This window comes from Elgaria multicarinata, chromosome 9, assembly GCF_023053635.1.
Source record: "Elgaria multicarinata webbii isolate HBS135686 ecotype San Diego chromosome 9, rElgMul1.1.pri, whole genome shotgun sequence".
In the NCBI taxonomy this organism is placed as follows: Eukaryota; Metazoa; Chordata; class Lepidosauria; order Squamata; family Anguidae; genus Elgaria; species Elgaria multicarinata.
Window position 1 is genome coordinate 69677729 of NC_086179.1, and position 26923 is coordinate 69704651.

The window sequence follows — 26923 nt, forward strand, 5'->3', positions numbered from 1 at the left end:
TAGTTGGATTTGTAAGTGGACTTCTTGAAAACAGCTTGGGAACTAAAAATGGTTTGTTCCCTAATTTCCATTGCCAGAGATCAATATACAGAAGAAACTGTAAATCCTGATTAACTTCAAACACATTCCTGAACGCTGTAAAGGACGTTATGGCCACTTAAGTTTGTTTTATGTCAATCTCTCTTTATCGAGTTTAGAAAAGCCTTCAACCTGTTACTGGAATTACAACGTCTCTGTCACTCCTTTCAACCATCCTTTTGTTTCTGAAAACTGCTAGGAAGGCACCATATGGGATGGTTATGCTTGCCTGAACATTGCGAAATGGTGTCTCATTTCCAGAAGAGTCGGTGTAACGTGTGAAGTCATCCACGCTAAGCTGAAAAACAAAAATATAGCGTGGGTCGCGGTGGGGACACATCTCGGCTCATTACACACAAGCTGCACTCCACAGGGAGATTGCCAATACCTACCGTATCTTGAAGAAACAAGACAATGTTTCCTGAATCTGAAGAAACCACAGGACGTTGCAGTAACATATGCAGCTCATGCTCTGAGATGATATGTCCTTCATGTAAAGTAGTTGCTAAGCCTTGGAGAGATCTTTAAAAATAGAAATAAAAAATACATCTTATTTTCTTTACAACAAGATCTAAAGTTGCAAAATTTCATACAGTTTTGGGGGCTACTCTCAAGGCAAGAAGTTTAAATCTCAGGCCACCACTACTGCCAAATTACTCCTGTTGAATCTTAGTTCTAAGACTTCTGCAGCGGTATTATTTTAAAAGTCCTCTTAAAAAACAAAACCACCCATCATTTTAAAACAACAAATATTACATAGTTACCACTACCCCATAGCACTTCAAATTTCCACATTTTACAACAGAAAAAATTAGACCCCTCTTTCCCCCTCTGAATATTCTTATTTGCTCGGGCCATTTCATTACAAGGTCCACCCCTTTATTGATGGCCCACATCCCTGTGCCCCAAATAGATATCTGGTTTTTATATTTTAAGAATTGGCTGTCCCAAAACCATTATTTTGTTCTATTTTATTTCATTCATTCATTCCATTTTTATACCACCCAATAGCCGGAGCTCTCTGGGCAGTTCACAATATAAAGCTTAAAACCTAAATAAATAAAAACATTACACAATATAATAACCTTAAAAGGTTTAGAAAATGAGGTCCCACTCTGTGCCATGTGTCTCAGGATTTCAGATGCCGGAGACGTGGCAATCTCAGTCCTGCTGGGATATGGTCCTTAGTTGTCTTTGCAAATTCCCAATAATGCTGACTCTTGAATCCAACACTAACTTCTACACACATGAGTCTGAGAGTGTCATCAGATGAGCATTTTATTGCATGCCCCTTACTGCCCACTTACGGATGTTCGCACATCCTGTAGACGACATCATCCACCTCTCCCGTGCCTCCCGCTCCTTCTGCTTGTTTTCCCATCACTAAATAGACCCCTTTTAATCAGACTTTAAAAAAAAAATGGAATGTGCAGCAATCTCCTGCTTTATGCAGGAAAAGCGGCTTGAGTAAATGCCCCCTGAATGGGCCACATGGGCTTTGTTTACTTCCTCTTTCCTCTCCGGGGGGAAAGAGGAAGTCATGAAGGACAGAAGCAGGGGCGGAGAAGCTATGGTAAGAAAATGTGATTTCCCCGTGTGCTGACACTCTGGATCTGCTATGGTGCATTGTGCTTCCCATCAGAGAGATGTAGATTCTGAGACAACAAAGGAGAGGAGGAATGGTAAGGAAGAGTAATCACCTCCATCAACCATTCTGTGTCTAAAGTGAGTTCATTTTACAGTCAACATTTTATTTATTTATACATTTTATTCCATATTTCCAAACAAGTCAAATTCTGTTTTATCTTTCTTAGTGTTTTTCCTCATTGAGGGTCAGCACTCTTAGGTAGTAAATTTAAAATCTTAGCCTAAATAATTTGTCTCACCTCATGATGGGTTTTTAATAAATAAATAAAATAGATCAGCCTTCCCATCCAGCAAATAGCAGGTTCTCCAGTCACATAGGCTGGATCTGTAAAGAGTGTAGTAGGTTGGGGATGGCAACTGCAGGCACGATATGGATTCCCACCCTGCACATATTCCCTTTAAAAGGTATGTGGTATCAACATAACTCAGCCTGTTCCAGGGCTTAGTAGGCACCTAATAAATTCAAGTTCCTGCATTGAGCAAGGCGAGGGGGGTTGGACTAAATGACCTCCAAGAACCCTTGCAACTCTAACATTCAATAATTCCATGATTCTAAAGCAGAGAACAGGTTTAAGTAGGCTTGTTTTATGAGAGGATATGTGAACATGAATGTATGTAGAACTTAATAAATAACCTCCGTTTCTGTTGGTGAAACTGTTCCCAAGCCACTGAAGTTCACCTATGCAGAGAGTTTTACACCTCACTAGTTCCTTTCATAATTATTCTAAACACGTTTCATTTATTGTTAGCTAATTTGTTTGTTCTTCGAAAACTACATTAAATGGCACGTAAAAAGCCCACAAGGTTAGAAATTTCTTTAGAGCTATGCCTAGAACATTCAAAAATAGAAATCTCTATTCTCCCAGAAATTTGAGTAAAAGTCATAAATAAACTTGCAAGAACTCACAAGGGAAAGCCAAAACAATTCAGAATTGCCTGTTATCTATTCTTAATTTAATTAACTGTTTGAACATTACAGAATTGATAAAGCTACACAGAATATGAAGCCTCAACATTTTTGGTATTTTTCTTAATAAATGTAGGTATCATAGTTTTAAAGTTATTCACACAAAGATGAGATCCTAGTACATCAGTGGCTGAGAAGAAAATACAATTAGGCTCACCCCACTTCTCTGGGCAGAGAGGAGTTCTGGGGTGCAGTGCTTACCTGGGTTTGGGAGTCTTTTTATAAGATTTGTGTTTATTTACAAATATCCAAATCAAATTATTATTATTATTATTATTATTATTATTTAGAGTCATATACTGCTTACCATGTTAAAAATATCTCTAAGTAGTTTACAGAGAGATTAAAATATAATAAAATTCACCATAATGAATATAAAACATTTATAAAGATATTAAAACCAAATACTCAAAACTTTATAATAAACAAACAAAAATAAATGGAGACAGAGCTTAAGCACTCAGACAGCCAGTCTCCTGCGAGACAGCAGGCACCCTAAAATGCATACAAAGCCCCAAATCATCTGAACGGGTCTTCCTCTGATGCCCTCAAACTGCAGTTTCGTCCTTTGTCCTTTCACACAGAAACCTACCTTACCTCCTCCCCTTGGCTGCCTTGGAGAAATAAGTATGAGTCATCTCCTCTGAGCACCACCTAGTCTTAACTCCCAAGGGTATACATCACCTGAATATTATACGCTATCATCAAACTTTTGCCCAGTCTCAGAAGCTGAGCAGGAATTGACACAGGTCAACCCACACTGATAGCCAGGGCCAACTGAAGACATTTTGCTGCCTGAGGCGGAATAGCATGGCATCCCTCCAAGACAAGGTTCATTTAGTACCAAGGCCAGTCAAGTTATTTTGGTATCTGAGGCAGAAAACTCCCACAAGTGCTTCTTGCCCTGCCCTGGCAGTAAAAATACAACAATAATAAGTTAAATAATTAACAATTTGCTGCCCTTTCCTGATGCCCAAAACAAGTTGCCCGAGACAGTCACCTTACTCTGCCTAAGAGGAAGGCCAGCCCTGCTGATAGCCCTGCACACAGAAATCCAAGAGGAAATCCGTAACAAATCCTTGCCTCTGCCACACCTCCCACTCTGTCTTTTAGCTAGACAGCCATTTTCACCCCTCTAGCTGGGGCGCTGCATAGGGGGAGGGAAGGAGGTTAGAGAGGCCTCGGAATACAGTGCAACCCAGCCCCTCCAGTTTCCTTGCCCACAGGAATGCCCCCTCTCCAAGATCGCTTTTGTGAGCCCTGAGAGGCAGCCAGCACAGTTCTTTTCATACTGGCTGTGAGGAGGAGGAGAGCAGAGATTCCTGGCTCCAAAGTTGGAGGGTTTCAGGAATCCAAAGTATCCTATGGACTCCAGACACTGCTTAAGGGACATAGGATTGCTCCCCCCACCATGAACCTTTTGGGGATCTGTGTGTATGGGGGTTAGGTTTACAGTAACCTTTTTGGCTTTGTTGAATGAACTTAGGTCCTAAAAGCTACAACAACAGCGGGCATGTCTAGACCAGGGGAGGGAGGGGGTACGATCTCAATAAATTCTGTTTGCGAGATCTTCCCCTTTGTCCAAACGCATGCGCGTCATCCTGGGAGGAAGGAGGGATGTCGTGCCCACCATTTTCTTTTTTCTTTTTTTTACAGACAGATGAGTGAAAAGTGGGTTATAAAAAAACCCCACCTGCTCCCACTCTTCCCCCACTCCCAATGGGCACGGAGTGCCTGAAGAGCTCCATGCCCTGTGCATGGTTCCCGTTTACTCACGAGGTGGCAGGATGAATCTGGGATGGGCTACCACACCTCCCGCAATCTTGGGACGATCCTGAGACTGCAGGAAGATTCAGGTTAAAAGCTGTCCCATTTATCCTGGGAAAATGGAGGGATCATCCCTCCCTGCCCCCAGGATCCCCCGTGCATCATGTAGATGCACAGGAATGATCCCGGGATGATCCCTGGAATAAGAACTTGTATAGACATGCCTAGAGATGGGGGGTGGGGCAGGGAACAGAGAGAGGGATTGTATGTAAAATGATTCTACAGCAAAACGAACAGCCATCTAAAACAGTTTTTAAAAATGAAAAAAGTGTGAAAATAACAGATTTGTGTGAAATAAATACCCACAGATGGAACTTTAAAAAAATTCTGCTATTAATTTAAAAATAATATGTGAAACATGAATCAGAATTAATTAGATGTGGCAAAAATAATAGATGACATTACATTTAGAAGGATATGAGGATACAAAACTTTTGGAAAGCTGTGGATATCCTGTGTTAAAATGTGGCACTTTGTTCTTCTGATGTATTTTTCCTTTGATGGATTTATGACCTGATTTACAGTACAATCTTTTTCCAAGAATGACTGGACTGCTTTCATAACTGTTTTGCAGCCCGGTCCCTCAGTGGCCAATCCAGAAGTAAAGGTGGATGAAGGGTCCACGTTGACAGATAACTGGGGAGGAAGACTTTCGTCCACCACCTCTCATACCCTTCTGAAAAGGATCCTATGGTAAACTATTCACTGTCTAAGAATTTAGAGCTAGTCCAAGGAGAACAGATTGTGTAAACAGGCCCAAGCAGTGGCAAAAATAACTAATAGATTTTGGAGTTATGATATATTTTAATAACTGTTCAGGTGGGGATTTCCCCCCACCCAACTAGAAGGATTAGTCTGGTCTCAAACAAACAAATATTCCAGTTAAAACTATTTCAGGATCGTATTGCAACCACTAGGGACTGACATCACGTGTTCCTATTGCCGGTGGCAGCAGCAGGAGCCACATAATTAAAATCAATGACTGCTTTAGTAGAATTTCAAGAAGGTACCGAAGCATCTTTTTGAATGGTATGACTGTGACAGCCTAATTCACTTCAAGCTGAAGGAATTTTATTTGGAATGGCAACCTAACAATGGCCTGATATGAAATGTCATCTTACAATTTAGCACCGTTGATTTCTCGAAGAAAAAAATTCTTCCAGAATCTATGAGATTGCTCTCCTTGTTTGTATTCACTGGATCGCTTCCATATGCCAAATAAAACTGCCTACGTCTCTCTTTCAGCTTCTTGTGTGCAGGTGAAAGAATATGGGATAGAATGGCATTGTCAAATAGGAGAAAGATCATTTATGAGGTTCTTTCACTCCCAATCTTGGCTCAAAATTGGCTGTCACTAAAAACTGTCAAAGCTTTTCACTGATAGAAGACAATGGATATTTCTAAGAATGGCCATTTGGCCTTCCTTACAATTGTTCCCAAAACACCAGCAATCCAGCATTTATAGAAAAGTAATATTTTGTGATTTAAGCAGAAGGAGTAGGTAGGTTCAGCACTATGATACTTATTAGAAATGTGATTCAGCTGAAGAAATCTTACCCAATTAACTGTATAACTTTTAGTTGATTAATTGAAATCTGCATAAATTTGCATGTGGAAAGTTTATCTAATTTTAAATGGTGCACACGTGATTCAACATGCATCATCTTAGAAGAAGCATCCCCCCCTCTTCTAAGATGATGAAAGGAGGCCTCTGGCATTTCATAATATTTATGTTTATTCACAAATATACAGGTTGAACATAGGTGGATTTAAAGCTTAAATCGGGTTGGACAGCTTGTGGCCCTCTGAAATATATTGGCCCACAACATCCATCAGTCCTAGCCTGCATAGGCAGTGATGAAGGACAGTAGGAGCCTGTAGTTCAAAATACCTGGAGGGCACCATGTTGGGGGAGGCTGGCTTAAACACTCCAATGGACAGCCATCATGTCCTTAGGGAGTCAGCCACCACCCTTAGATGCTTCCAGAACTCAACCACTACTTCCTGTGTTGCTATCTCAGTCTCACTGGAATGGCAGTTTTTGTCATCTCCTTTCAGACAGAGACCTACCCAGCCTACCTCTCCCCTTGACTATTGTGGGGTGGAATGAAGGATGAGTAATCTGTGTCTATCACCTAGCCATCACAGTCCATTTTAAATCCTATGGAGAGAAACCATCTGAATATTATAGGCTATCAACACACTTTGGTCAAGTATTGCCTCAGGGCAACCCACTCTGATAGATCTACTCATGGAAATTAGTACGAAACCCATCAAAATATTTGGAGATTCAGACCTCCACAAATGAAAATATACATTTTTTATACTGTTGCTTTTATGGTTTTGATGGTTTTAAATTTTGTATACTTTTTAATATTAACTGTTTTTAACTTTTGTAAACTGCCCGAAGACCTTCGGCTATGGGGCGGTGTATAAATGTAATAAATAAATAAATAAATAAATAAATATAGGTGTAACACTTTCAGAAAATGAATCTTTTTGTTGTTGTTTATTCGTTCAGTCGCTTCCGACTCTTCGTGACTTCATGGACCAGCCCAGGCCAGAGCTTTCTGCCGGCCGTCGCCACCGTAGCTCCCCCAAGGTCAAGTCTGTCACCTCCAGAATATCATCCATCCATCTTGCCCTCGGTCGGCCCCTCTTCCTTTTGCCTTCCGCTTTCCCTAGCATCAGCCTCTTCTCCAGGGTATCCTGTCTTCTCATTATGTGGCCTAAGTACTTCAGTTTTGCCTTTAATACCATTCCCTCAAGTGAGCAGTCTGGCTTTATTTCCTGGAGTATGGACTGGTTGCCAAGGGAGGGATGAGGAATAGGAGCATCAAAATAACAGCTTGGGAGCACCTTTTTTATTTTAAAACAAGGGAATAATATGAGTGCTGGCACTAACAGCATTTACACAACTAGTCAGTGATGTTGTTTATCTGAAGCGAGGAGTGGGGGATGCATATGCTAATTCACACAAACAAGTGCTGAAGAACTCAAAATCGTTTTTGGACTGCAAATAAATGTTAAAGTAGGTTAAGGACTGAGGGAGGAGAGAAAGCTTTGCATTTTATCCTGTTTTGTTACTTCTGTATTTTCCTCATTTTGACTTCATTGAAATATATCATGTATTTTCCACTTTTGATGGAAAGCCCTCATGCCTCATGCTGTTTTTTTCTTCTTCTTGAATTAAAATTGATACCACCTCTCTGTCTAGAGCAATTTAAAGGCTTGCTGCTCTTGGGTCCACATTTAAATCAACAAAAGCTTGAAGCGACACATCTCCCAACAACCTGCTTCACAAGGGGACAACCTGCATTTAGGGGTTGGAGGGGGGCTTTAACTAGGGGTGTGCACGGACCCCCCGCTCCGCTTCACTTGCAGATCCGCCATTTTTCGGAGCGGGTCGCTCCGCCCCGCCCCCGCTCCGCCCACTTCCGCTCCGCTCCGCTCGGAGCTCCGGATCCGGATCCGGAGCTCCGTTTTTGCCCCCCCATAGGGTTGCATTGAAAGCTAAAAAAGTAAACAACTTTTTTTCCGTTGAAGTTAGAAACCTCACGTTTGGCACCATGACACCTCATGGGCGTATACACACACACGCCAAGTTTCAAGGCAATCCCATCATCCCCTGATTTTTGGCGAATTTTTGAAAATCGGGCACCCCATTCACACCCCTTGGGATAGCTCCGTCAATTTGCATGTTAGAAACCTCAAACTCGGCACCAGGGCAGCTTATCCATGTGTCCACATGCACGCCAAGTTGCAAGCAAATCCCATCATCCCCTGATTTTTGGCGCGGCTCTACCCTCTAACGCACCTCCCATAACCCTAATTCACACCCCTTTAGATAGCTCCGTCAATTTGCACGTTAGAAACCTCAAACTCAGCACCATGATAGCTTATCCACGTGTCCACATGCACGCCAAGTTTCAAGGCAATCCCATCATCCCCTGATTTTTGGGGAATTTATGAAAATCGGGCACCCCATTCACACCCCTTGGGATAGCTCCGTCAATTTGCATGTTAGAAACCTCAAACTCGGCACCAGGGCAGCTTATCCATGTGTCCACATGCACGCCAAGTTGCAAGCAAATCCCATCATCCCCTGATTTTTGGCATGGCTTAACTCACCCCAAATTGTCCCATTCTACAACTACGTCAATTTGCACGTTAGAAACCTCAAACTCAGCACCATGATAGCTTATCCACGTGTCCACATGCACGCCAAGTTTCAAGGCAATCCCATCATCCCCTGATTTTTGGGGAATTTATGAAAATCGGGCACCCCATTCACACCCCTTGGGATAGCTCCGTCAATTTGCATGTTAGAAACCTCAAACTCGGCACCAGGGCAGCTTATCCATGTGTCCACATGCACGCCAAGTTGCAAGCAAATCCCATCATCCCCTGATTTTTGGCGCGGCTTAAACTTTTTAACTCACCCCAAATCAAGTCCCATTCTACAACTACGTCAATTTGCACGTTAGAAACCTATCCTTTGGTCCCATGACAGCTTACCCATGTGTCCCCATGGACACCAAGTTTCAAGGCAATCCCATCATCCCCTGATGTTAGGGGAACTTTTGAAATTTGAACACTCCAGTATGTCAGGGATTTAAAGTTGCAATTGCAGACAGCTCAATGGGGCCAGTTCCAAGGCAATCCCAACATGCCACGAGATAACCCTAAATCTTCTGGCACATTTGAAAAAGGGATTATTGAATTTGATAAAGTCTAAGTGAGCGCAGGAAGGACTTCTCCCCTTAGTCAAAGCAAGACACATACACCATCGCTGCAAGGCGGGAAGGGGAGAAGGGAGGGAAAGCAGGCAGGCAGCATGCATTGTAGTGCCGCAAGGATGGCTTGAGCACTAACGCATAGCAAACCAACCCATAAGTGGGCGCAAAGTGAGGCAAAGATGGCTGGTTGTTTCTTTCTAAGCCAGCAGTTACGCCTTGAGGGGCACAGAGGAGGACGACTGGGAGCAAGCGTGCCGGAGGGTGCTGGCCACGAACCGCAAAGCCCATCTCCCAGGCACCAGGCGGGCAGAGCAGGCGAGGAGTCAGTCCTGGCAGATGCCCCACCACAGCAGCACCCCGGGGGAGGCGGGCAGACAGGCAGGCAGGCATGGGTTGGCGGGCCCAGAAAAGCTGGTACCTTGCACAAGTAAGCCATAGATCTGTGGGGGAGTCAGTCCCAGCAGATCCAGCTACCTCACAAGGATGGCTCCCAGGCAGGCGGGCAGGCGCCTCCACTGTAGTGGCTGTGCTCAACTCGGCGGGCGCACTACAAGACGAGTTGAAGTGAGAGCTCACTTCTCAGGAAATGTAGTGGCTGTGCTACGGGAGATCGGTGGACTGCTGGAGCTTAGCTTTTTCTCTGAGGGGAAGTCCATGAGTTGAAGTGACAGCTTGCTTCTCAAAGACAGGGTTACAGCGGAAGAGGGGTGGGACGAGACCGGGGAGACAAGCTCGACCAGTGACTACTACTAATCCCCACATCCTGGAGGACCACAGCATCCCACACAAAGTGGCTGTGGTGAAGTCAATGGCTGTCATGAGTCGAAGTGAGTGCTGACTTCTCAGGAGGAAACTTAAACTGTCCCTAGTATGCACTAAGTGGCTGTGCTATGGGAGTTCGGTGGACTGTTGGAGTACCAGCCACAATTGGGGAAGTGAATGAGTTTCAGTGAAAGGTTGCTTCTCAAAATCAGCACACAGATCAAGGACTCCATTTGATCCCCGAGCTATCTAAAGGGTGACCCGTGGACTGCTGGAGTTTTCCTCCGGTTCCCGGTGGCTGGGATGGGTCTCGGCTTCTCAAAGCCATGGCACTGCTGCATATGCAGTGCAGCTTCTCGAAAGAGAGCTGTCCCACGGAAAAACGGTGCATTACTGGAGCTTAGCTTTTTCTCAAAGGGGAAGTCAATGAGTTGAAGTGAAAGGTTGCTTCGGAAGTCTATGGCTTTCATGAGTTTCAGTGACAGCTTGCTTCTCAAAGAGGGCGTTACAGCGGAAGAGGGGTGGGACGAGACCAGGGAGAGGAGCTCGACCAGCTGCTGCGACTAATCCTCACCCACATCCTGGAGGACCACAGCATCCGCAGTAGTGGCTGTGGTGAAGTCAATGGCTGTCATGAGTTGAAGTGAGTGCTCACTTCTCAGGAAAATTAAACTGTCCGTACACACTAAGTGGCTGTTCTATGGGCGATCGGTGGACACCTGGAGTACCACCCGCACATAGGGGAAGTCCATGAGTTGAAGTGACAGCTTGCTTCTCAAAGATAGGGTTACAGCGGAAGAGGGGTGGGACGAGACCGGGGAGAGAAGCTCGACCAGTGGCTACTACTAATCCCCACATCCTGGAGGACCACAGCATCCCACACAAAGTGGCTGTGGTGAAGTCAACGGCTGTCATGAGTCGAAGTGAGTGCTCACTTCTCAGGAGGAAACTTAAACTGTCCCTGTGCAGTCAGTGGTTGGGGAGAGAGGCACGGCCAGCTGTGCCTCCACCGTAGGGGCTGTGCTCAAGTGTCTGAACTTGGAGTCGAAGTGAGAGCTCAAAATTGCTCCATATGAGACTGGGGAGAGAAGCTCGACCAGCTTCTGCTACTAATCCTCACCCACATCCTGGTGGAACAAAGCATCCACCGAGAAGTGGCTGTGGTGAAGTCAATGGCTGTCATGAGTTGAAGTGAGTGCTGACTTCTCAGGAGGAAACTTAAACTGTCCCTACGCACTAAGTGGCTGTGCTATGGGCGATCGGTCGACTACTGGAGTACCACCCGCACATAGGGGAAGTCCATGAGTTGAAGTGACAGCTTGCTTCTCAAAGATAGGGTTACAGCGGAAGAGGGGTGGGACGAGACCGGGGAGAGAAGCTCGACCAGTGGCTACTACTAATCCCCACATCCTGGAGGACCACAGCATCCCACACAAAGTGGCTGTGGTGAAGTCAACGGCTGTCATGAGTCGAAGTGAGTGCTCACTTCTCAGGAGGAAACTTAAACTGTCCCTGTGCAGTCAGTGGTTGGGGAGAGAGGCACGGCCAGCTGTGCCTCCACCGTAGGGGCTGTGCTCAAGTGTCTGAACTTGGAGTCGAAGTGAGAGCTCAAAATTGCTCCATATGAGACCAGGGAGAGGAGCTCGACCAGCTGCTGCGACTAATCCTCACCCACATCCTGGAGGACCACAGCATCCGCAGTAGTGGCTGTGGTGAAGTCAATGGCTGTCATGAGTTGAAGTGAGTGCTCACTTCTCAGGAGGAAACTTAAACTGTCCCTATGCACTAAGTGGCTGTGCTATGGGAGTTCGGTGGACTACTGGAGTACCAGCCGCAATTGGGGAAGTGAATGAGTTTCAGTGAAAGGTTGCTTCTCAAAATCAGCACACTGATCGGGTCACCCAGAGGTCCACAGCCTCTACGTAGTGGCTGTGCTGAAGTCAATGACTTCCATGAGTTTAAGTGAAAGGTTGCTTCTCAAAGGCGAGGACTTGCCTGTTTCATTTTCGCAGCGAGACAGGCAGCTGCAGTAACACTCACAACCACACACACAAGGACAGCTTTTGCACAGAGGCTCATGAGTTCAAGTGACAGCTTACTTCTCAAAACCATACTTCGGGATCAGGGAGTACGTCTTCCACTCCCAGGGCACTCCAAAGGGCGACCCGTGGACTGCTGGACTTTACCTCCCTCAGTTGGGGAAGTGAATGATGAGTTTAAGTGAAAGCTTGCTTCTCAAAGACGGGTTACAGCAGAAGGGGAAGAGGAAGAGGATGAGACTGAGGAGAGAGAGGTTGCATCGGAAGTCTATGGCTTTCATGAGTTTCATGAGTTGAAGTGAGTGCTCACTTCTCAGGAAAATTAAACTGTCCGTACACACTAAGTGGCTGTTCTATGGGCGATCGGTCGACTGCTGGAGTACCTCCCACACATAGGGGAAGTCCATGAGTCGAAGTGAAAGCTCACTTCTCAGATAACTTGAATTGCGAGACTGGGGAGAGACGCTCGGCCAGCTGCTGCAACTAATCCTCCTCACCCACATCCTGGTGGAACAAAGCATCCACCGAGAAGTGGCTGTGGTGAAGTCAATGGCTGTCATGAGTCGAAGTGAAAGCTCACTTCTCAGGAGGAAACTTAAACTGTCCCTATGCACTAAGTGGCTGTGATATGGGCGTTCGGTGGACTGTTGGAGTACCAGCCGCAATTGGGGAAGTCCATGAGTTGAAGTGAGTGCTCACTTCTCAGGAAAATTAAACTGTCCGTACACACAAAGTGGCTGTGGTATGGGCGATCGGTGGACACCTGGAGTACCACCCGCACATAGGGGAAGTCCATGAGTTGAAGTGACAGCTTGCTTCTCAGGAGGAAACTTAAACTGTCCCTACGCACTAAGTGGCTGTGCTATGGGCGATCGGTCGACTACTGGAGTACCACCCGCACATAGGGGAAGTCCATGAGTTGAAGTGACAGCTTGCTTCTCAAAGACAGGGTTACAGCGGAAGAGGGGTGGGACGAGACCGGGGAGAGAAGCTCGACCAGCGACTGTTACTTATCCCCACATCCTGGAGGACCACAGCATCCACAGTAGTGGCTGTGGTGAAGTCAATGGCTGTCATGAGTTGAAGTGAGTGCTCACTTCTCAGGAGGAAACTTAAACTGTCCCTGTGCAGTCAGTGGTTGGGGAGAGAGGCACGGCCAGCTGTGCCTCCACCGTAGGGGCTGTGCTCAAGTGTCTGAACTTGAAGTCGAAGTGAGAGCTCAAAATTGCTCCATATGAGACTGGGGAGAGAAGCTCGACCAGCGACTGCTACTTATCCCCACATCCTGGAGGACCACAGCATCCGCAGTAGTGGCTGTGGTGAAGTCAATGGCTGTCATGAGTTGAAGTGAGTGCTCACTTCTCAGGAGGAAACTTAAACTGTCCCTGTGCAGTCAGTGGTTGGGGAGAGAGGCACGGCCAGCTGTGCCTCCACCGTAGGGGCTGTGCTCAAGTGTCTGAACTTGAAGTCGAAGTGAGAGCTCAAAATTGCTCCATATGAGACTGGGGAGAGAAGCTCGACCAGCGACTGCTACTTATCCCCACATCCTGGAGGACCACAGCATCCGCAGTAGTGGCTGTGGTGAAGTCAATGGCTGTCATGAGTTGAAGTGAGTGCTCACTTCTCAGGAGGAAACTTAAACTGTCCCTATGCACTAAGTGGCTGTGCTATGGGCGTTCGGTGGACTGTTGGAGTACCAGCCGCAATTGGGGAAGTGAATGAGTTTCAGTGAAAGGTTGCTTCTCAAAATCAGCACACAGATCAAGGACTCCATTTGATCCCCGAGCTATCTAAAGGGCGACCCGTGGACTGCTGGAGTGTAACCTCCCTCACCCTCAATTGGGGAAGTGAATGAGTTTCAGTGAAAGGTTGCTTCTCAAAATCAGCACACTGATGGAGTCACCCAGAGGTCCACAGCCTCTATGTAGTGGCTGTGCTGAAGTCAATGACTTCCATGAGTTCAAGTGAAAGGTTGCTTCTCAAAGGCGAGGACTCGCCTGTTTGCTTCTCAAAAAACCATACTTCTGGATCAGGGAGTACGTCTTCCACTCCCAGGGCACTCCAAAGGGCGACCCGTGGACTGCTGGAGAGAGGCAGCCTGGCTAGTGGTGGTGGTGGTGCCAGGCATTGCCTTGCCCCCTGCTTGCACCTCACCTAAACGTGCAGTCAATCATGGACAAACGGTTGTAAACCGCCCAGAGAGCTTTGGCTGTGGGGCGGTATATAAATGTAATTAATTAAATAAATAAATAAATAAATAAATAAATAAATGGAGTCTTTTGGAACTGGGTGGAAAACTATCCGGATGAGTTGACTAAGCTGTACCGGACGCCACAGAAATGAAATGAACTCAAGTGCGGTGCTTTGCCCTCACAGTCAGTCACACACACGCACGGTGACAAACTCTGCCTAGTGCCTACAGAGAAAAAACCAGCCTGCCTGAACTGTAGTGTGCCTGCCAACCCAAGGAGGGGTGGAATTAAAGGGAGCCTGCCTGTCACTCCCACGAGGGCTTGAGGGTGGGGTATCCCAGCAGGGGGAGATTGCCCTTCAGAAAGACCAGCTGCTCCACCAAGTCCGGCTCCAAGCGAGAGCGGTGAGGGGTCACTATGTCGCCCGCCATAGAGAACACCCTCTCGCTTGGAACACTGGTGGGTGGGCAGCTGAGTCGATCCATGGCCACCCGCGCCAGGTCCGGCCAAATCTGAAAACGGGATGACCAGTAGGCCAGGGGGTCCATGGAGGAGTCCTCGATGGGCTCTGACAGGTAACGCTGCACGGTGGTTGCAGCGTCATCCTGGCTGGTGGCTGGGGAGGGTCTCTGCCCAAACACGGTGTGCAGAGCCTCTTCCCAATACCCCTCGCCTGTGCTGCTGCTGGGAGGGATGCAGGTGAGGCTGCTGCTGGTGCTGCTGGTGCTGCTGCGGGGAGGGGTGGCCTGCTCCTCTGCCTCACTCTGCCCCACCCTCTTGGCCCATGCCGCCCGCACTTCGCCCACCAGCGTTTCCACCCAGTGCTGCCTGCTATTTGGCCCACAAAGCCCATCCTTCACACGAGGGTCGCACATGGCTGCCAACATGTGGACCCTGTCGGTTTGGATGGGCTCCAGCCTCCGCGTCACGCCGTCCCTCAGCCTAGTCACCGCTTCGCGGACCTCGGGCTCGAAGCGCCTGCCGGTGACGGGATCCCTGTACTCCAGAAAGTCGCCCATCTGTTTCTGGAGATGCCTGCATACAGGGATCACCTGGCTGAGGAGGGCAGAGCTTTTGCTCAGGGTCTCGGTGGCGTTCAGGAACGGCTTGAGGACCGCCACCAGCTGGGACATGGCGTCCCACTGCTGCTTGCCCAGGTGGTGGACGCCCATGTCCCTGACCCTGAACAAGTCGTGGATGGCACGCTGTTGCTCCACCATCCGCTCCAGCATCAGGTAGGTGGAGTTCCAGCGTGTCACCACATCCTGCACTAGCCTGTGCTGCGGGAGATTCAACTCCTCCTGCTTCTCCCGCAGCAAGCGACTGCCCTTGACGCTGTGGTGGAAATGGCCTGCCACCTTTCTGCAGCTCTCCAGGAGGTTACGGATCCCGGACAGGGGACCGAGGTTGGGCTTGCTGCTGCCCATCCCAAGGCCATCCCTCACCACCAGGTTCAAGACGTGCGCGATGCAGCGGACGCCCTCGAATCCGCCGTCGCGCACCGCCTTCACCATGTTGGCTCCCCCGTCCGTGACCATGTAACCGCGGGTGACCTTCTGCCCAGCTAGCCACCCATCCACCATGCGGTTCATGGCCTCCGTAATCTCCCCTGCCGTGTGGGACTGGTCCATCACTTGCGTGTGGAGGAGGGCCCAGCAGTAGCCCTCCTTGCCAGTCCCTGTAGTGCTGGATCCTTCCTGCCCCACGGCTGCCCACCAGTGTGCCGTCAGGGACAGGTAAGCGTGCACTCCGCCCTCGCTGGACCAAATGTCCGAGGTGAAGTGCACCATCCGTGCCTCTGCCTGGCACAGACGACCCAGCACTAACTCCCTGCAGGAACGGTACAGGGAAGGCACCACCCGCCTGCTCAGGGTGGTGCGACACGGCAGCTTGTAGTATGGCACCACAAGCGCCATCAGCCTCTTGAAGCCTGCGTTGTCGACGAGGCTGAATGGCTGGTCGTCCAACGCCACCATCTCACCGATTGACGTGGTGATCTGGGAGGGCGTTGGAAAACGCCATCTTGTGGTTCCATACTTCCCCCACCCCATTTCCGGCAGGGTTGCCTGCCTAACCCTTGTGGGGATGGGAGATGGAGAGCTGAGACTGGAAGTGCCAGCAGCAGCAGCAGCAGCAGCAGCAGCAGCAGCCGCCGCCTTCGGCTTTCCCCTGGAACCAGTCGCCTTGCCCGCCTCTTTCCCCAGCAAGACCGACTGGTGCTGCCTCTTAAGATGCATCTTCATGCTGCTGGTTCCATAATGCCCTGTCGATGAACCCCTGCTTAGGCTGAGTTTGCAGTGGCGACAGACAGCAAAGCGGGGATCCGCTCCCAACTCAAAGTGGTCCCACACGATGCTTGTCTTTCGTTTCCGTGGTGACACCACCAATTGCCCGCCTGAGCTCTCTGGTGTTGCCACAGAAACAGGGGTGTGGGATGAGACTGGGGAGAGAGCCTCGGCCTGCTGCTGCTCCTCCTCAGCCCCCACATCCTGGAGGCCCACCGCCTCCTCCTCCTCCTCCCCCCCCTCCACTGTGCTGAGGACCTCGTCTAGGTCCATCATCGGGCTCGTGGGCTGAAAGGAGAATGAAGGAGTTGGGGATACTCCTCCTCCTCTAATGGCACTGCTGCCACGTGCCTCTTGCAAACGGGCACTTTTCCCATTCCCACCCTCAAAAAGAGAACGCCGGGCACAAGTTGCAGAAGAGAGTGGCTCTGCCTGCTGCTTGTCCTGCTTCTGTTTTGGAGCAGTCAGCCAAGGAGTTGCCCGTTTGAGTTTCACAGGAGGAGAGGAAGCCTGCTTACTGCTGGCAGACTGAGCCTTGCTGCTTTCAGCACGCCTGCTTCCTCTTTTCATGATGACTAACAAAATATTAATACTACTAATACTATGTATAAGGTACTACTAAGAATATGTATAAGAAGATATAATATGTTTAAATGTAGGGAAATGGGACAAGAACAATAAAATATACTACTACTAATATGTATGAGAATATACTAATATATATATATATATCTACTACTAAGAATATCTACAAGAATATAATAATATGTTTAAGAATATTACTAATAAATGTAGGGAAATGGGACAAGAAATGGGACAACCACTACTATAACAAGAACAAAATATGAATACTACTACTACTAATATGTATGAGAATGTATACTAATAGACTACTAAGACTATGTCAAAGAATATAATATAATATGTTTAAGAATAGGGAAATGGTGTGCGTATGCTTTCCCCAAAATGCTCAATCTGTGGCTGCCTGTTGAACTTGACAAAAGCAGCCCACTCCGTCGAAGTTACACAGAGAAGAAAAAGAGAATCCAATTTTTTTGGTATATTTGGTATATAGAAGATAGAAGGAAACACAATCAGGATTTAAGAGAGGGGAGGGGGGAAAAGAACCAACCACTACTATAATATGTATGAGAATGTATACTAATAGACTACTAAGACTATGTCAAAGAATATAATAATAATATGTTTAAGAATAGGGAAATGGTGTGCGTATGCTTTCCCCAAAATGCTCAATCTGTGGCTGCCTGTTGAACTTGACAAAAGCAGCCCACTCCGTCGAAGTTACACAGAGAAGAAAAAGAGAATCCAATTTTTTTGGTATATTTGGTATAGAAGATAGAAGGAAACACAATCAGGATTTAAGAGAGGGGAGGGGGGAAAAGAACCAACCACTACTATAAGAAGAACAAAATATGAATACTAATATAATATGTATGAGAATATATACTAATGGACTATGTGAAAGAATATAATAAAATATGTTTAAGAATATAAATGTAGGGAAATGGGACAAAAACTGTGTGTATGCTTTCAAAAGAAAGCTTTCACAAAAGCAGAACAGTCAGGCTTTAATACAGGGAAGGGGGGGGGGCAACCAACCCAACCAACCCAAACACACACTCCAAAATTCAAAAATAAAGTTTATATTAAATCAAAGTAAGGGGAAAACACAGGGCAAACTAAGCTACAAGTCAGAAAGAAGCAAACAAACACACACACACGCCAAACTAAACCTATCCTAATCTATCTCCAAAGTCCAAAGCAGGAGCACTAACTAACTAAGTGTTCCCTCCACGAACGCCAACCCACAAAGAGACACAAAACAGAAAGTTCTCAGGGTGGGTCTGCCTTAGTCCCCCCTCCAACGCTGGGATTGGAGGAGGATGCTTTCTGAGGAGATCAATTCTCATCAGGATTGGGAGTTGAATGTGCCTGTCATCGCTTCCAAAAAAATAAAAATAAAAAAATAAAAAAAACCCAAACCCCGATTTTTAAAAAAATATTGCACGTGAACCACAGCACGCAGAAAGTTGAGAGTGGTCTCAAAATGACCCCCATCCACGACTCTCTGTGCACAAGAATTTTCAGAACGATAGCTTAAACCCCCCCCCAGTTATCCCCGATTCTTTCCCTCAATGCAATCCTATGGGCGAAAAGCCGAAACGCAGTTTGAGCCCCGCGGTTGACCCGATTTTTAAAAAAATATTGCACGTGAACCACAGCACGCAGAGAGGTGAGAGTGGTCTCAAAATGACCCCCATCCACGACTCTCTGTGCACAAGAATTTCCAGAACGATAGCTTCAAAAACAACGTAGTTATGCGCGATTATTTGCCGCAATGCAATCCTATGGCGAAATGTTTTCAAGATGGCGACCGGAGCGCTCCGACTGAACTCGGAGCTCCGAAAAATGGTCGCTTCTCTTCACCTTGCTTCTAGGGGGTCCGCGGTCCGCTCCTACTCCGCCTCTGGGTAAGGCGGAGCAGGCCAATCCGCTACTGCTTCTACGCTCCTAATCGGAGCGGAGCACATCCCTAGCTTTAACTGCCTTCTCTTCTTGTACTAATGAAGCAAAACTGTCATCTCACAGGTAACTTTTGCTTGGAAACTCAGACCAAACAAAATCCTTGAGCCGCTCTATAGCAGGCTTGCCTGGTGCTTGACAACTCTGCAGTTCTAGACAAGAAGCACAAACATGACTTTTTTCCGTGTCCCTTTTAGGCTGGGCTGTAGGCCTGGAGAGCTGCCTTTGCAGTGAGTAGAGGCAAAAAATAAAGAGACAACACATAGTATTGGGTTTTAAACTGGGCCACATTTTATTAAGTGATCTGCAAAGGGGGAAATCCTATCTGAAGAGGGCATCCTCTATCAGGCCTCTAAGCAGGCGTGTTCCTCCTTTTGGGCGAGCCAATCATCACCAGTGGGTTGGTGCCTGGAACTTCGCCATCCCATGGGCTTCCCCTTATGGGGTAGGGAGACCTTCCAGCATCATAGGCCACATGGCTCTGAGTGAGAGAGGAGAGTCGGCCTCAAAGGTAACCCTTATCTCCCCAGCCAGGCAGCCAGGCTCAAAGTGGGGAGCCTCAGGTGATACCCCTCACTGCAATGGTGCCTGTGAATGCTCACCGCCCCAGAACCCCTCTCAGGATGCCCTTCCTACAACCCTCAATCAAATGTGACCAAATTATGAATCGTGAACCAAATTAACCTATTTAATACTTCCAAGCTGTCTTACAGTATGGAGTAGGTGAAAAAAAACTCTTGGCCAGATTAGGGCAAAAAAATCCTACTCGGCCCCCTATTGGCAACCAGCAAGTTCATACTGCCTATGTGGTGGGAGGGAGGGAGCCACACGATGAAAGAGAAAGCTGGGAGGGGGAGCAGTAGTTTTATCATCTCGAGTCCCCTCCCAGCCACGTGACCCAGCTTCGGCCAAACAATTGGTTGACTTCCGTGTCTCCTCTCTTGGCCCTACCCACAACAGCCCTCCCCCCCATGCCCAGGACAGCATTTGTCATTAAAGGTCACAAGCTGTCCATCTCGGGTAGCCACTCATGAACTGCCAAAAAAGAGGAAACACATCCCCCCAAAAGAAGGCAAAATGGGGAGTGGTTTGCATAAAATTTCCATATGCTAATTTATGTAGAGAGATGCAAATACAGGACTAATTATTAGAATTTATATAGAGAAACAATCCATGCCACCATAATGCAGTGAGCCCGCCTGTTCACCCTGCCTGTTCAAGTGCAAATTCCTGATAGGCCACAGTTCTTATGGTTATCTTTAAATCAGAATTTGCACAGGACAGCCCTTCAAACAAATCATGCCTTAAAAGAAGGGATGGTCCTCTATTAACCCTTCAGATAGAGGACTGCCCTCTGTAAAAGAGGACACATGGCCATCCTGTGCTGGAGAGGTAAACAACACAAATCGCATGACATTTCACCCAACAACACCATCTCCTTTCTCAGCAGAACTTCTTCTTACCTCGCCCTTGATATATACGATACTTTAAATATAGCTACTTCCTCCACCCCTTTCCTCCTTCCCATTTCATTTGTTTTCAAACATCTTCTAGATGAGGCTCTTGGGTTTTTGAAACACAAAAGCTGTGGTTGTAAGTCCATGGCTTATTGACTGTTACATCATACAGTAAACATAAACCAGTTTGAAGATGGAACATGCCTGCTTTGGCAGTCGATCAGTTGAGAAAACAGCATGGAGTGAGTTTCTGGCCGCTCTTCACAGAGGGGCTTTAGAACCTGCCTGAACTAAGCTGTTTTAGTTTTCTAATTCTAGGTCACCTTTCTTCTACAGACAAAGCAGTACTGTCTTATGTGTTTATGGTGGCAACAGGCACAACAGTCATCAGATTAGCATAAAGGGCAAGAGAAACTTGAAGTTACATTTTTAAACATTTGAAAACATTTAAGAACCAAATGTTTTGGAACAGTTTTAAATCCTCCTCCAACACACAATTGATTGTTTCATTTCAAAATTGCAGAACAATTAAAATTAGATTCAGGACGGCAAAGCTGGTCATTGGCTCGGGTCTTAAGACCAGCAGTTGGTCCACTACACTAGTCTAACAGAGCTACTCTTTTCACTTTGCACAGTGTTTCCAAGAAGTTTAGATGCAGCCTAAAAGAAATCTCAGTTTCAATGCCCCATGTCTCCCAGATTAGAAGCTTCATCACACCTACCCATTTCCCTCGAATTATCCCATAGCATATGAAAGCTGTCATTGTTGTTATTGTTTATTTATTTATCTATTTTATTTATTTGTTACATTTATATACCGCCCCATAGCCGAAGCTCCATCACACCAACATTATACAACCACCTCCGGGAGGGCTGGGAAGGGGGCTCCCAGCACGGCTTCCCTCCGGCCCGCATCTCCACTTGCCGGGAAAAGCCTCCCCGTACCACGTCCCTCCCTCCCGTACGTGCCCCGATGTGTGTACACAACAAAGACTCAGAGCAGGAGGTGGAGGAAGCGATGTGCCACACACATGCCAGGCGGGCAGGCGAGAAGGAGGAAGGAAGGCTTTTTGATGTCAAAAAGAAGAGCAAAAAAAGGAGGGTGGGCGTGGGGCTGGGGCGGGGAGAGAAAAAGAAGATATTCCCTAAAGGGAAAGAGTGCCGCTCCTTGTCAAACCTGTTTCCCCACAACTGTCTCCTTCTTTCAATAAAATCGTTGGGGGAGGTGGAGAGCAGATGACATCGAGTGAGCGAGAGAAGGGATGTTGCTGCTGCTGCTGCTGCAGAGGAGGAAGCAGCAGCAGCACGAGCAGGAGGGAGCCTGGCCTGGCGCCATGCGTGAGGGGGAACCGCTGAGGTAGGCAGGCAGGCGAGCGGAAGACGGCGAGGGGACGCCACCACCGCCAGCTGCAGCCCTGCTTGGGGGTTGCCGAGGGAGGTGGCCGGGCAACTCTGCTCCTTGCCATCCTTCCGTGCCCTCCGTGGCTACTTAGAAAACTACAAAAGGGTCGCACTTAAAGGGGTCCAAAATACGTCGCTTCTTTTGGGGAAGGAGCGTAATCAAAGCAGGATGCATCGGAGTACTTCACAATAAAAGCAGATTATAAAGTAGAAAACATCGGAGTCCTCTGCATGTAATTCGCAGTGAATGCACAGTATAATGCTGGTGTGATGAAGCCCTAGGATGGCGGGAGTGGGGTAGGGATTGCAGAAGGTACCATGCCTGAGGGTCCTCAAAATCCTGGCACGAGCACGGATCAGGTTTCTTTCAGACAATACAACATGCTGTGATTATACGTAAGGCTTCCCATGTTTTCATTCTAAGAGCAGACACTTTAGCACGTACAGCAAGATTGCTGCTTTGCATATGAAGTTTTACTGTTTTTAGACAAAAGGGGAAAGCAACATACCCCTCAGATCAAGGATCCCCAACCTTTTGGACCTGTGGGCACATTTGAGAAACTGTTGAGGGCACCACCACAAAATGGCTCCCATGGAGGAAATGGCTAGCCACATAATGGCAGCCGTCGGTACCTGGCTCATCAAAAGGGGTGGGCGGGGAACAGCAAGGCAAAGGAGACAAGGGGAGAGAAAGAGTGAGGCTAGAGGCTAGGAGGGGAAAGAAACTGTGAGATAAAGAGGGATGTAATAGCAAGGCTAGGAGCTGGAAGTGGAGAGAAACAGCAAGATAAAAGAGAGAGTGGGAGAGAAAGACCAAGGCAAGGGGCCAGAAAGGGAGAGAAAGAAGAAGGTTAAAGACAGAGAAGGGAGAGAAACAGTGAAGAAAGTGGTTGGGTGGAGAGAAATACCAAGGCTAGAGTCTGGGAGTGGAGAGATAAAGAGCAAATGAGAAAGCCCTGAAGGACTATTTTTTTCATCTCAGGAAAAGGATCAATGTGCATCCTTTTGTACACTCCGATTTTATTACCCCGTCTCCACTAAAATAATGTGGCATCCTTTTTTTATTTATTGGTTATTGGTTGCATTTCTATCCCACCGTTCCTCCAAGGAGCTCAAGGTGGTATATATGATCCTCCTTCTCTTCTCCATTTTATCCTCACAACACGTCTGTGAGAGACAGAGATTGGCCCAAAGTCACCCAGTGAGCTTCAGGCCAAATAGGGACTAGAATCTGGGTCTCCTGAGTCCCAGACCAGCACTGTAACCACTACACTACCCTAGCTCGCTTTTACAGCCTAGCATTCCATGTAATCTTCAGAGTTTATGTAAAGCTTTGGATTTGGACATGCAACCTCCCATACATTTGCCTAAGCAAACATGAAACATTTGCTTGGATCCTAAGTTGTGTTTCCATTCACGTAAGAGGGAAGGCAATTTCTGTCAACTCACGGTCCACCTGCACACCACCCCCACCTCCATCTCACCCCATTCCCAGGGGTCCACTTTTAGGAGCAGATTTATAAGGGGCACAGGGAATGCATAGGGAATGGGGTGGAGGGATAGTCCCATATAAATGTTCACTATTTTCCATTTACAGAATGAAAATTAGGATCCAAGCCATTGTAGCAACAGAGAGAGATATTGGTTCTGGTCCACATTTTCAGTTGATATATGAATAGAAAAGCTATGAAAACTATTAAGGCATGTACGCTTTTACACTGAGTGCTGGTGATCCAGTGTTAGACTCGCTCCTGTGTTCAGCTATGGACTTACTGGGTAGCCTTGGTCAAATCACTAGTTCTTCTTCTCGGTTCCCAAACTATTGGAAGCTTGCATACTTTTATGTCTGATGGTTGGTGATCTAGTTAGCCTTGATTCTGTGCTCATTTATGGACTCACAAATCACTTCTCAGGTCCCTGTCATAAAAGGGGAAATAAAGGAACCTATTTTACAAAGTGCTCTCTCTGTCTCTGTCTCTCTCTCTGTGTTAAAGTGTATTCGGGGGTGGGGGCTGAAATTTGCTATAAAAGAAAATCCAGCTAGCTATGAAGTTTGTTACTGACAAATCAAAAAGCGATTTATCTGTGACTTTATTTTCATTAAATTATCATGGTGCAATGACATTTATATAACTATTGAAGGATTTTTATTTGATTTTATAAACGTCCTCATTTAAAATGAACAAACTTTGTACTACTAAATATCACAGCCTTCTCCGACCTGATGCTCTCCAGATGTGTTGGAGTGCAGTTCCCATAACTGGTTAGGAATTATGAGAGCTGCAATCCAACGCATATGAATACTGGCTAGGAATTATGGGAGTTGCAGTCCAACTACGTATGTCGAAGAAATCCACAACAGAAATTATTTCATATTTCTATGAATCCAGCCCACTGTTTTTTTCTGAGTTACACAGATTCTGTAAACTTGTGGACTTTTTTATTTATTTATTGGTGAATCTTCGCAAATTCACATTTGCACCAGTACACACTAGTGTCAATGCACACTTGAACAAGAGGAATGAAATTGTCATACATCCCTAAAAAACTGATTCCATCAAAGAGCAAAGAACAGAATGAAAGATGCCTGACCATTCACAAAACACAGACAGAATGGATTTAATGAAATCTGTACATCCCTATGTCCAACACACCTAGAGGGAACCAGGTTGGGGAGAGCAGAACTATAGGACAACTAGCAACCTTAGGGAACAGATGAGCTGAGCCAGCAGAGTGCCCTGGATGGGGCTTAAAAGCAATTATGCTAATCCAGTATTACATAGCTAGATGCCATACCACTGTGGTGCATTGGCTAGAGTGTCGGACTGGGAGTCAGGAGATTCAGGTTCTAGTCCCCACTCAGCCACAGAAACCCACTGAGTGACTTTGGGCCGGTCACAGATTCTCAGCCCACAGATTCTCAACCCACCTCACAGGGTTGTTGTTGTGAGGATAAAGTGGAGAGGAGGAGGATTATGTACGCTTCTTTGGGTTCCTTGCAGGAAAAAAGGCAGGATATAAGTGCAACAATAAAAATAAATAAATACCAACATGGCAGCAAGGTCAAAGGAAACAATTGCTTTCAAGGTCTTGGCCAGTTGTGACTGCTTGTTGCATCAATGACCCTGTTCACACGACACGCTAAGCCATGGTGGTTAAACACTTTGAGCTAAAAATTATCGCTTTGGGTGTCATGTGACCCATGACTTAGCGAGTTGTGTGAACCATTCTTAACTATGCTGACTACATAACCATGGTTTAAACAGGCTCACTAACCATTTGCTGCACAGGGGTTACTGGCCTAACCATGGCTTAGTGTGTTGTCCAAACAGGCCCTATATCATTTGGGGCCTGTTCAGAAGACACCTTAAACCTTATTGGTTAACACTTCTGGTTAAGCAGCAGGGTTTAAGGTGTTGTATGTGATGCATTTTGCTAAACTCTGCTCACACACTAACCACAGTCAGACCGTCTGCAGCAGGGTTAGCAGCTCTAACCATGGCTTGAAGTGTTGTGTGTGGCAGCACGGCTTGTGGTTAGTGCTAACCCCAGAGAACCACAGTTTTGCTAACCATAGAGCCTGAAGTGTTGTCTGAACAGGCCCACTCTCCCATCCAGGCACTGTAACCAACCCAGGTTGAGTCCTGCTTAGCTTTCACAATGAAGCAGTATTGTATAGCTCAGACCATGTTCTGACCTTGGGTCACAGTAGGGCTCCAAGCTTAAAAGCATGACTAAAAACCAGACTTAATTCTCATGCATTTATTTAAAATATATCTATCCAGCTTTCCGGTGCTTGTGGTGAATTATCAATGGCAGCTTACAATCAAGAAAGTTTTAAAAATGCAGTAGATTTTTTTTAAAAAAAAAAAACTCAAACAAAACAAGAGTAAAAACAGGTGGCAAGCAAAAACAATTAACAAAGAGACTAGGCTCAAGTATCAAACATCCCTAAACTTCTAGAATAAAATGGTCATAGTTGGCTTCTAACTGCTCTCAGGAGAAGGGGGCAAACAAATCTCCTGGATCTAAGATTTAGAGCAGGTGTGAGGAACGTATGGTTCTCCACATGTTGTTGGACTGCAACTCCTATCAAACAGAATAGCCAATGGTGAGGGATGGTGGGAGTTGCAGTCCAACAAGATCTTCAGGACCACAAGTTCCCCACCCCGATTTAGAGTCTGGTGGGCCCCAAACCAGGGTCTCTCCGGTGGATCTGAACAGCCGGATGGACTCATGCCGGAGGAAACAGTCCTTCAAATATCCTGGCCCCAAAACTATTAAGCCCTTTTAAAGGTAAGGACCTGCACTTTGAAATTAATTTGGAGATAGGCTGATCTTGTCTACACAAAACACCGCTGTATTGGTGCTGTGTTTCCTAGCAACTGAACGGTATACAGAATTCCTCACCTGTGTGTTGACCAGAGCAGCATAGGCACATGGCCCGAGGACAGAATCCCTCTGCAGAGCACGCTGAAGAAGCAGAAGAGCTGTGCCCATGAAACAGCCTTGTGTCTTGCCATGATCTCTGCTGGATTTGTACGTGGCTAGTCGAATTGTAAAGGAAACTCAAGCCAGCTGGAAAGGAAAGGAAGTCAAAGAGGCTGCTGTTATATGACTCTGTCCTGAAGCTTCTGGATTCAACCAGGGTGGTTTTAAGAGGGCCAGGTGGGACTGTTTTATGTCAACAAAAAACATTCGACATCTAACCTGGGTGTGAGCTTTGAAATAACTTTGAGAGCAAGGAGAAGCCTTCTGTGAACCATGCAGGGTTTTGTGTATCTTGCAGGTGGCACACAGAATTTGCTTTGAATTGCGAACTGTTTTGGTGCAGCATAGTGGTTATCGGTCACTAAACTACAGCAGAGTTAGGGTAGCAGAATTTTGCTTGCTACTCTACTGAATTCCCTACAACTTGTTGGGTTTACAGCAAATGAGCAGTTGGATGATATATCCCTTGGCAGCTGGAGCTTCATGGATACTAT

The 26923-nt window shown here is 46.7% G+C and overlaps 1 protein-coding gene across 1 annotated transcript in view; it reads right to left on the minus strand.

Moving 5' to 3' along the window:
- The window catches only part of LOC134404290 (V-type proton ATPase subunit S1-like), an 85467-nt gene extending 59006 nt beyond the window's left edge, over nucleotides 1-26461 (minus strand). The window contains exons 1-3 of the mRNA XM_063135006.1: nucleotides 26349-26461; nucleotides 471-600; nucleotides 308-376 (exon numbers count right to left, since the gene is read on the minus strand). Of these exons, the coding sequence (XP_062991076.1) occupies nucleotides 308-376; nucleotides 471-600; nucleotides 26349-26461 (312 nt within the window). The remainder of the gene's footprint in view (nucleotides 1-307; nucleotides 377-470; nucleotides 601-26348) is intronic.
- Between the last annotated feature and the right edge of the window lie 462 nt (nucleotides 26462-26923).